This window comes from Hydra vulgaris, chromosome 07 (genome assembly GCF_038396675.1).
Source record: "Hydra vulgaris chromosome 07, alternate assembly HydraT2T_AEP".
Taxonomy (NCBI): domain Eukaryota; kingdom Metazoa; phylum Cnidaria; class Hydrozoa; order Anthoathecata; family Hydridae; genus Hydra; species Hydra vulgaris.
The window spans coordinates 485,001-497,008 of NC_088926.1; the positions used below are offsets into that span (position 1 = coordinate 485,001).

At 27.1% G+C, this 12,008-nt stretch overlaps 1 protein-coding gene across 1 annotated transcript; it reads left to right on the forward strand.

Moving 5' to 3' along the window:
- Positions 1-2,075: 2,075 nt before the first annotated feature.
- Positions 2,076-5,105, forward strand: LOC136082216 (uncharacterized). Its single transcript, XM_065800737.1, has 3 exons — positions 2,076-2,963; positions 3,082-3,402; positions 3,697-5,105. Exons 1-3 carry the CDS (start codon positions 2,180-2,182, stop codon positions 4,812-4,814), a joined length of 2,223 nt encoding a protein of 740 aa, XP_065656809.1. The 5' UTR covers positions 2,076-2,179; the 3' UTR covers positions 4,815-5,105.
- Positions 5,106-12,008: the final 6,903 nt, after the last annotated feature.

The window sequence follows — 12,008 nt, forward strand, 5'->3', positions numbered from 1 at the left end:
TCAGATTATATTTTCTCATAATACAGAAGATACTTTTTTAACCAACTACCACTCTATAACCATTACTTACTCACAGTAATGGAACATGTATCTTTATATTTTCCATACAAATTATCCTAAAAAAATGCCTTGTCTTTTTAAGTCATTTTCACACCAAGTTGTTGTTCTAGTTTTTGCTGATATAGGGTGCTTTTTATGCAAGTTTTTTATGCATTAGTCACCATTCTGTTGTTAAAGTCTGTTGTCCATTTAACCCCTTTGGCTTCTTTACACATCCAGTAAAATATTTCATATCTTTTAATATCTTTTTCAGGATTGCTCTTTCGTTTGTCGAAAACACATTTTTGTTGATCCACGTATTGTATAGGTCTTTTACCACAACAAGACTGCAGTCATTATGTGAATTCGTTTGTTGTGTTCAAGAAATTTAACAAAGATATAATATTCTTCTGATAGCAAATGTATTTTATTTTTCATGATAAGTATTTTCTCTTTTTTTTATGTTGTTTGCCTCATCAAGGCTAAGGCAGCCTTTACAATTAAGGCTATAAACTATTAATTTACATTTCACAACAACTAATCCCTAGCAACTTAAAACAATAAATATGATGCCTGATGGTTCAGAAGTGATGATTCATTGCATGTACATAAAATTGTTGTTGCAACATTAACAATAACCCAAAACAAAGGAAAAAAAGGCCTCTTGATTCTTTTTTAACATTTTTTTGAGCATATGATTCCCCGAGCGTACAATTTTTTTCAGATTTACCCAACCCTAATATAAGGTAAAGTAAATATTTTTTGCATTTTATAAACTATTTTATCATTTAAGGATTATATATCATTTATTACTTTAAGGGATATTGAAGTTATCGACTTGCAAAAAGACAAGTATTACTACTTTATTGCTAATCGTTGGATAGCCGTGGAATATGGCTCGTTAGATATTATTTTGCCTTTATGTCATGATGAAAATTTAATAAATTTCAGTTTTCTTTTTTTTTTCAAAAACTCGAAATGGATTCACTGATGACCATATATGGCTGTCAATATTTACTCGTTTACCTATTAGTAGTTTTAGAAGATGTCAAAGATTCTCAGTTGCTATCAGTTTATTAATGACTTCAATGGCATCTAGTGCAATCTTTTTTGGTATAGTTCCACCCAGCAGTTCGGCAACTGAGAATAAAGTTGGAGCTTTTTCATTTACATTAAAGCAGGTAGGTTTAATAAAAACAAGATATAGGGTTTAACATTTTTTGAACTAAAGCAAAATTCTTTGCTCGCACTGTGTGTAACTTGTTTCTCGTGGATTTGTATCTATATATATATATATATATATATATATATATATATATATATATATATATATATATATATATATATATATATATATATATACACATATATATATATATATATATATATATTTATATATATATATATATATATTTATATATATATATATATATATTAGGGTGTCCCAAAAGTACAAAAAAAAAAAAAAAAAATTTTTAAAAACCAAATTATTTATATATACACTATTGACCACTAGTATTGAAAAAAGGTTTTTAAGATCACTTCAAGTGCTTACTGTAGAAATTTGAAAAAAGGGATTTTATTAAATATACTGATTTTTTTTAAACTCAAATATTTCCGCTTCTTCTAAATAAAAACTTACTCTTTTAACAATTCTAGTAACTGTAGTTTTTTATAGTTTAAACATCTGTAATCATTAAAAAAAATATTGGTAGCTTTGTAGTAGGATATGGTGGCAACTCAATAACTTAGTATTATCACACTTTTCTTGATCACTGTTCTAAATATTAAGAACTTTTAAAAACAATATGTTTATATATATACTGATATGTTTTTAATACAATAATTATTTGAGTATTATTTTTGTACTTTTTTGACAATTAGTTGTTTTCTTTGCAATTATTGATTTTGATTAAACAAACTTTATCTTATTTAAAATATCGACTTGTGAATACACCAGCTTTGAAAGCCGCAATCTTGATTAAATAAGGTAAACAAACTTAAGCCAATCGTTTTTTTCTGATAAAAAAACAACGAATCAAACTGTTACTCTTTACAAAAGAATATTTTGCGTAGTTTATTATTACAAATTAAATATTGATAAAAATTAATTATAAAAAAATTAAAATATATTTATGTTATGGCGAAAAGAAAGAAGACTGCTAAAATAAAAAAATCCAACTATAATGTTAATTTAAACCCGCGTCGACCACTTTACATTCTCAGAAGTCCAATTTCTGTTTTTCCCATACATCAACTACCAACAAATGGAACAGTTCTACGATATTATCAGTATGTTATTACAGAAAAAAGTAAAAGGTTCAAGTCTACTCAAGAAAATTTCTCTTGCAAAACAAAGAGTGGGAGTAGGGATATGGTTTGCCATGACAAAGATTTTTGTTATGAAAGTATGGAGATATGTTGCCTTAGAAAAGTTGTAAACATATGGAAATATGCTGGTTTTGGAAAGTATATAATTTCTGAAGTACAAATTGTTAAAAAATTTATTAAACTAAATAAACTGTACATTTCTATGCGAAATACAAGTTATCTTTCCTGCAACACAATTACCAAAAAAAATTACGAAAATCGGTTTGAAGAATTTCTTGAGAATTTATTTGATATTTCTCAAAACAACATAGAAGATAAAATCAACTTAGATAAAGATATGCCAAGATCGAATGATGCAGTTATAGATGATTTGGCTTTTCTTCAAGATCAAAGAACAATGGGGAGAGGTGTAATAAGTGATAAATATGACATTGATATGCAGCAACGAGTTGAAAGGAGAATTAAAAGGTATGAAAGAATGAGATCTTATGAAGAAAAATGTAGAGTTAATGAATATTTTGGATTGGATAGAAAAGTTTATTTTGAAATGGATGAAGTGATCTCTCATAACTCAGATGAATTTGAGGCATCAGGTAAATGATATCTCAAATTTTAACTTTAATTGAAAACTTTTAAATAATTATTCTTAATAATGGTTTAATTAAAATTTATATTTGCTTTATAAAGTAATTACTGCTTTTCGTTACTTAGGTTCTGCTGCTCACCAATCTTCAGTTTCTAGTGATAGTGATTTAGATTTTCAAGAAAGGGGTGAAACCCAGCTTCCAACACACACAAAGCTAAAGCGTCAAAAACACTCTAAGTTGGGCTGTTCAGAAATTGCAATAGATTTTGACAGAGACAACCTTATATTAGCTACAACACCTGTTAGTGTTAGATGCGGAATCAGCATTCGCTCACAAACAATGTTGCTAGGAGCTGTTATTAAAGCTTTAGGCGGAAATGTCAATGACTTAAATATATCTAGAAGCTCAGTAGCTAGAAGTAGATTCAAGTATATTGAAGATTTAGGTAGATTTGTTTACATTCAAAATATTTATATTCATGGTGTTAGCTAGCCCAAAGGTGTATATTGTGGAATTCACAATGGTTTCAAAATTCCTAAAAATCAATGACTTTTTTTTTTGATTCTTATTTTGAGTTTTTTAAGACAATTTCTTGAAAATTTCCAATATTTTCCTGAACAACAACAACAAATATTCCCAATACAGCAAAAACGTGGTATAATGTTTAATTTTGGCTAACACCCTGATATTAAAACAATCAATAGTAGTTATAAAGAGAAATAAATTCTTTTTAATTTAGGTACCACCATCAGATCAAGCTATTACGAAGAAATGGCAGGAAAGAATTTGATCTTGCACTTTGACAGTAAGTTGGTAAAAGAAATAGAGGAAAAGTTAAAAATTACTGTTAAGAAGGAAAGGGTTGCTATATCTGTTACCAGTCCTGAATTTACTACAAAAGACGATCGCCTACTTGGAATTATACCTGTAGAGAGCACTAAAGGAAAAAATCAAGCCATTGTTATTCAAAACATTTTAGAGTACTTTGAAATAGCGGATAATATAATTGGAGTCTGTACTGATACTAGATCAAGTAATACAGGTAGACTAAACGGAGCTATAATAATAATAAGTAGAATTCTTAATAAATGTTTGTTTTGGTTTATGTGTCGTCACCACATATATGAACTTCATATAAATCATGCAATACAGGCTATCACTAAAGTTAAATCTAAGGGTCCAAGTAAGTCTATGTACTTGGCTTTTCAAAGAAACTGGGAAACTTCTCATGAATCTGTGAATTCAAGAGTTCCAGAACTGAAAATATTTGATTGGAACAAGCTCGAAATAGGTAGCAAGCTTCACATCTTGGCGCTAGCAGCTAAAGATTATGCAAAGTATTCATTAGAGAATAAAATTTTTCCAAGAAATGACTATAATCACCTTGTAAAATATTTGGCTTTTTATCTTGGCGTCGAATCTGATAAGCTTAAAGAATTTAAAATTCATCAACCTGGAGCTTGTCACGAAGCAAGATTTATGGCGCATGCTTTGTATTTTCTTTCACTAGAGATGACATCCACTGTTATAACCTTTTTACCTGATGAAAATAAAAAAGAAATAGAAACATGTGCCTTTATTGTTGCTGTTTGTTATGCTCCATGGTACCTTAAATCTAGATGCGCTCAACACGCTGTACTTAATGATTTTAATGCTTTTAAAGCAGCATATGTTATCAAGGATGAATTTAATGCTGATATTGGTAATGCTTTGATTAAAAGTTTTCATAAACATTCGTGGTATCTTTCTCCAGCATTAGTTGTGTTTTCACTCGTTGATTCTCACTTGGAAATGTCTGTTAAGTATCAGATTTTGAATTCGTTAATTTCTTTTCCAGTTCCAGAGCAAAAAATATAAATATAGAAAAACCTAATCCAGTTTTAATCTTATCAAACAGCAAGCTTTCAGAACTTGTTACTGCTGATAGCTGGCTTATATTTTTACGCCTTGGAATCACAAATCAAGTTAAAGATTGGGTTTCTTCTCGTCCCAACTTTTCAAAAACTGAATCATATGGTGTTTTTGAAGTTTTTGTTAAAGGACTTAGTGTAACTAATGACTGCGCTGAAAGAAACATTGGCTTAATAAACGACTTTTTTAAATATTCTCAAAAGGAAGAACAGCGCCAAAATATACTATTGATAGCAAGAGAGGAGAGAAAAAAAGTAACAAAGAATGTAACTCAAAAAGAACTTATAAATATTTAAAGCTCTCTATATGATATTTTGAAAAGCTAAAGAAAAGAGATTTTGGAATTTTACAGTAAGCACTTAAAATGATCTGAGAGTAATTTTTTAGCATGTATTTGTCTTCTGCCTTAGTATAGACAAGGAATTTTGGGTGTACAAGAGGAGTTTTAAAAAAAAGTGTTTTTTTGTATAATTTTGGGACACCCTAATTTATATACACAAATAAAAAAAAAAAAAAATATATATATATATATATATTTATACATATATATATATATATATATAAATATATATATATATATATATATATATATATATATATATATATATATATATATATATATATATATATTTATATACTATATATATATATATATATATATATATATATATATATATATATATATATATATATATATATATACATAAATAAAAAAATATATATATATATACAAGTAAAAATATATATTTATAAATATATATATATATATATATATATATATATATATATATATATATATATATATATATATATATATATATATATATATATGTACATACATATAAATATGTATGTACATTTAGAAATTACTTCCAATTTTTTGTTTAATAAGTATTCTTGGTTTGCATGTGTAATTATTTAAAAATTTTCTTGTAGGCATTTTATGCATTTTTTGGAAATACTGTTATATGCAGGCGCTGTTTTAAGGATGGACCAATTCAGTATAAAAATCATCAATATTTTTATCCTTTAATTCCCATACATATTTTGACAGCATGATGTCTTTTAAATACTTTTTATTTTCAAAAAAATGCTTATGATTGGCAAAATGTACATTTTAAAGTTGAGTAAATATATATTAGGCTCTCAGAATGTTAAAATGCAATAAAGGTTGAGCACTCTTAATTGTATTTTAACATTCTAACTCTTAATTGTATTTTAACATTTTAATGTTGTAAATATGGAAACTAATAATTTCACTTACTCGTTGAAAAATATACACAATCTAGATCAAAAAAGTTATACTATTTCTTTGATTGAAAAAGTTGAGCATTTTATTAAAAGTATTCGTTGGAAAGCCCATTTTTTCTTAAAACCAAATACAAACACAGATGATATATTTAATAATAACCAAGATAATGATAATTATGGATTTAAAACAAAAATATCACACCTTTCATACCTGATTTGGAAATTTTGAAAATGACCTATTGCATTTAATTAAAGCAATAAATTTTCGCCCTATAAAAAAAGAATTTCAAACAGAATTAAAGAAAGATATTAGAAAAATTAAATCAAATCCTAATATTTTGGTCTTTGCTGACAAAACAAATAACATTTACCAACTCACAACAGAAAACTATGAAAAAATTTAACGCAACAATATTACTAGTTCTTATGAAAAAGCCCCGAAAAATTTTGGAAAACACAATTAATTTAGAAGCGCAAAGTATTGCTAAAATAGTAAACCTTGATAACAGAATCGAACTAACTGCCCCTGCCCAAGCCTCCGTAACACTAAAAGACCATAAACCTAACTTTCAAAACAAACTTCCTTGTAGGTTATTGGTTGCCTCAAAAAGTGAGATTGGAGATGTTAGCAAAAATAAATTAAACAAAATTAATAATATTCTTAGAAATAAACTAAATTTGCAACAGTGGAAAAATACCACTGATTTTATAAATTGGTTCTCCATCAAAAATAAAAATGACAGTACATTTATTCAATTTGACATTAATGATTTTTCCTAATGACACAATCCGTATAACAAAACATTTAGAAAAATCTTATTTTATTTTAATAAGGTAACTTATTATGACGTAGCAGAAATTTGTGAGTTTGTTGGACTATATATTTTAGATTTATTAAGTAAAATAATCAATATAAATTTAGACCTTTACCGCGACGATGGTTTAAAAGTAATGTGTAAAAAATCTGGCCCACAGTTCGATAAAATTAGAAAAGGTATTATAAAAATTTTTTTAAAATATTGGTTTTCAAATCGAAATAAAAATAAATTTAAAAATTGTGAATTTTCTTGGCGTCACATTTAACCTCTATGAAAATTCATATAAGCCTTTCAAAAAACCAAAAAATGAATTATTGTATATTAATATTAACTCAAATCATCCACACCAAATTCAAAAGCAAATCCCGGTTTCAAATAATAACAGGCAAAACCAAAGCTCCTCTAATGAAAATGTATTCAATTACTTCAAAAGGATATTTGATGATGCCCTTAAAAAAAGTGGTTTTGAAAATTTGGAACTAAAATTTGACCCTGAAAAAAAGGATACAAAAATGCGAAATAAAACTAGAAATGTAATTTAGTTCAACCCCCATATAGCAAAAATCTTTCCACTAACTTAGGAAAAGTGTTTTTCAAATTGGTCGATAAGCATTTCCCGCCCTCTAATAAATTAAATAAAATTTTTAATCAAAATACTATTAAAGTTAGCCACAAATGCACAAAAAACATGGAAAGAATTATAAAAGGTCACAATAATGCTTAGTTAAACAAAAAAGAAATCCTAAATGAAAAAACTACAGATAGTTGTAATTGTAAACAAAAAAACAATTGTTCAATAAGAAGAAGTTGTTTATCAAAAAATGTGGTATATAAATGTGTTGTTTCCTCTAGGAACGTACGTGATAAATAATATATTGGCATAACAGAGGGTGAATGGAAAAAACGTTTTACCAATCATAAGCAATCTTTTAAAAATAAAAAGTATATATGTAAAAATATATATATAAAAGTATATAAGTATATATGGGGATTAAAGGATAAAAATATTGATGATTTTATACTTAATTGGTCCATCCTTAAAACAGCGCCTGTATATAACAATATTTCCAAAAAATGCATAATATGCCTATAATAAAACTTTGAAATAGTTACACATGCAAACCAAAAAGGCCAACAAAAATTGGAATTAATTTCGAAATATCGGCACAAAAATAAGTTTCTCCCAAAAAACTTTAAAAATAAATGAGCTCAAATAATAGATTCATTAAATCCCCCTTTTTGAAAAAAATATTTTTATAAAAACATAAGTAATCATTTCTAAAAAATTCTTTTTATAATGGTGTTCCGAAAATCTGTGAAAATTTATAGTAGTTAAGACCTTTGCGACTTGTAATTTAATTTTTGGTATAAATTGAAGTTTTATTAATTTGATCATTCATTTCTGATGAGTCTTTATTGATGAAACACAGTGTTAAATGAAAAAAAAGTTTGTAAAGTAATTTTCTACAATTTTATATGTATATATATATATATATATATATATATACATATATATACACATACTATAGTAAAGGGCTTAGATAAACAGTTTGTGGTAAAAAATAGCTCTTTGCTTGTCTAAGGTATTTAGATTGACAAAATTAAGGTTAGATTATGACAAATTACATTAATTGAGGAAACTAATTAACTTTAATTTTTTTTTAAAAAACCACAAAAATGCAAATTAAAAGACCACAATGTTTTTAAAAACATTCTGAATGTTTTTATTTTTTTACTGTAAAACATGCGCACAGTGCAGCTACATCGACTGAAAATAGCCTGACTCTGCTTTTTGATGCTATTTAAAAAATTTCATAATTTTTTAAGAACATTTAGGAGTTCCTCAAGGACCCTAAATTTCAATGAAAATTTATAAAATGGCATGAGATAAATAAATTTTGTGTATCGTTAACTTGTTTTTCCAAGTTTTTCTTATATTTTATGATTTAAAAATGCATTCATTAAAAAGCATTTTAACATAAAAAACATAAGTTTCTCTGATTCCTTTTGATTTATTTTAAAAAATTCTGAATGAAACACAGAGAATCTAAAAAAGAAAAGCAAAAGAACTTTAATCAAATTTGCTGATTACGTGTTTAATGAATTGTGTTTAATAATTGGGACGTGTTTAATAATTGGGAATGTTTTACTATGTAGAATAAAATATACATTTAGCTATACTTGTATTTCTGAGCAAAATTTAATGAAATCATCAAAATTTTTACAATAAATAAAACATTAGTTCCTCAAGGCACTATCCTTTGTCATATATTTTTTTAAATTTACATTAATGATCTCCCAGAAGTTCTCACTCCAAGATAGCATTTTTTGTTAATGGTACTGTCATTTATTCTTATTTTGATAATAAGCCAACACTCTCAGTAGCTGATGAAATTTAACTCATGTAAAACTCTGTATTTTTCAGCTGATCATTATCGCAACAATCTAGATTTTTCTATATTTATGAACATTAATCTGCTTGATGAGTCATCTACCCTTCGTCTTCAAGGAATAACCCTTACTTCCAATCTTACTTTAAAACCAAATATCAAATCCATTGCAAAATTAGCCTCTACTAAGTTTGCATCTCTTTATTGATATTGCCACTCTCTTACTCCAGGTAGTTGTGTAGTGGTAAAGCGCTCGCTTCGTAAGTGAGAAGTTCCGAGTTCGATCCCCACCACATCCCTGGTAGTACCGCGTTCAACTTGTTTCTCCGCAAAGCGGAATTGTTTGTCAAGGTTCGTGTTTCGGAATAATAGAGTTGAGAGAGGTTTATAACCACTATTAAGTAGCATCCTCATCTGTAGTGGTCTCTTTGGCTTTAAGGAGGTGAATAACAAAAAAAAACTAAAAAAAAAAAAGGTTCTAGTCTTTGTCTCTATAAATCTCAAATCCATCATTGTATGGAATACTGTTGCCATATCTGAGGTGGATCTTCCAATGATAGCATTTTTCTTTTAGACAAGGTGAAAAAACACATTGTAAACATAGCTGGACCTGATTCCAAAGAACTGATTCAAACATCAGTTTATTCCATTTTTTTTGTTTTTCTGATTCATATAAATAAGTTGTCTGTTAATTCTTATCTTGTTCTATAAATTTAATCTTTTCTCTTCCAGTTACTTCCAAATCTAATAGTGATTGCTTGCAGCCTTGTTGGAAGTGAAGATGACTGGGCTGAAATCTAAAGCTGTTTTTCTCACTTGAAAATAGATCTGTTAAAAATAAAGCAAGAGTTTCTGATTTCAGGCTATTGTAAATCTTTATTATTAATCTTTAATATTGTACCATCTATTGATTATAATATCATTTATCCAAGCATCTCTTGCGATAATACAAGTGAACCAACTGATTGTAAATAAAGACAGCAATTCTGTTAAACTACTTAATTATTTTTAATTTAAAAGTAGGAAGTTTGAGTACAGCTTTATTGCTATCATGAAGAAATTCTATCTTTAATGAATAAATGGCCTTTCCTATCCAGTATGCTCAATGGAAAGCACTAAACTTTCGGATTGATATCATGATAAAACAATTATCATGGCAGGTTTTTGTATGCTTATAAACACACCTGATTCTTTTGGCAATATAAAAAGTTTGCATTTGATTATTTCTGCATCACTTTTCAGCATCGTTTCAATTTAAATTTACTGTCACGGTTATTCATTTAAGGTAAGTTATAACAAATACTTACCAAGTTTTATTCTTGCTACAGCTCTCATTCAAGAATTGGCTATTATTATAAAAATTAAAAAACATTATACTATATACTTTGTACTAAATGAATCTTTTTGAAACTAAGAACCAAATTATTTGTTTAATTTATTTTAGTCATTGAAAATATTTCATCTTTAAACAATGTATCTTAGTGTAGGTTGTGTGGGTTTGGTGTGTGGGGAAAAAAACTAGACAAATAAAAGTTTTTTGAGAATAAGAGATTGGTAGAGGTAGAGAACGGAATCAGCAGTAAGATTTTAGCCATTATAATAAAGAGAATCTTAGCAGACGCTAACTTTGTAATTGTATATATATTGTTTTCATGAGAGGTCAGTAGTAAACAATAATCCAAAAAGATGTAAAGAAGAGGACTCAGTGAGAGGTTTTCCAATTATAATTATAGGAATGTTGACAACATTGTGATAGCTGCTTGCAGTAAATAACTTATTGGAGTTAAAGTTCACAAGCCACTACTTGTTTAAATCTGTTATAGAAGTGAGATCAGATTCAAAATCAGTTGCCTGATCTAAACCATTGAGAAGAGAACATTTTTTGTCAAGACATGAGTGTACATTTGAGTCATCAGCAAATTGAGCCACTTTAGGCGTAAGGTTATTAGGAAGATCATTAATATAGACTAGCATTCTGGATCCATAAAATACTGGTCTTGGTATACTTATCTATATTTATACCTTTCTTTAATATTTTTTAGTAAGCGATAGAAAAACTATACATATTGTCTACCTTTAAAAGTTATGAATAAAAAAATAATTTATAACATAACTTTAAAAAGTTTTAAATGGTTGGATAGTCATTGTGCAAATTGCTATTTAGTGGTAAAAAAATAAAAATCTGTCAAATCTTTGTTTTGAATTAATAATTAATGTTTAATACTTTATACTTTATTTTTACTGCTATAAAAGAAAAAAAGTTGTCTCTGTAATGTGTGTTGAACATGCAGACTTAACTAATTACCTAAGCACATTATTCAATCTCTAATTTTGGACAATTACCTAAGCACATTAATAAGTTGAGTATCTCTATCGTGACATGCACAAAAAGTTTCTACCGCTGTTTTGAAGTCTATTGCTATTTTAAGCTTTTTAAAAGTTCTCTTTCCCTTTTGATTGTTATAGTATATTATATCTTTATATATCAACAATAGAAAAAAATGTTTTAATTCAAATTTTAGAAAATTGGAAAAGATTTAAAAAAAATTAAAATGCAAGTGACAGGATTTGAAAATTCACTTTGTAATTTGGAAGTGCAGCAAGCAAACCACTTCAGCCACTAAGACATACTAAACTGCCAATTTTTAACACTATTTAAAAAATAAAAGATGGATTGCAAT

What these genes read in the sequence shown, in the direction of transcription:
- LOC136082216 (XM_065800737.1), top strand. Translation starts at nt 2,180, where the DNA reads ATGGCGAAAAGAAAGAAGACTGCTAAAATAAAAAAATCCAACTATAAT. An exon ending in AGATGAATTTGAGGCATCAG is followed by an intron (nt 2,964 to 3,081) that starts GTAAATGATATC and finishes TTCGTTACTTAG; the next exon opens with GTTCTGCTGCTCACCAATCT. An exon ending in CAAGTATATTGAAGATTTAG is followed by an intron (nt 3,403 to 3,696) that starts GTAGATTTGTTT and finishes TTTTTAATTTAG; the next exon opens with GTACCACCATCAGATCAAGC.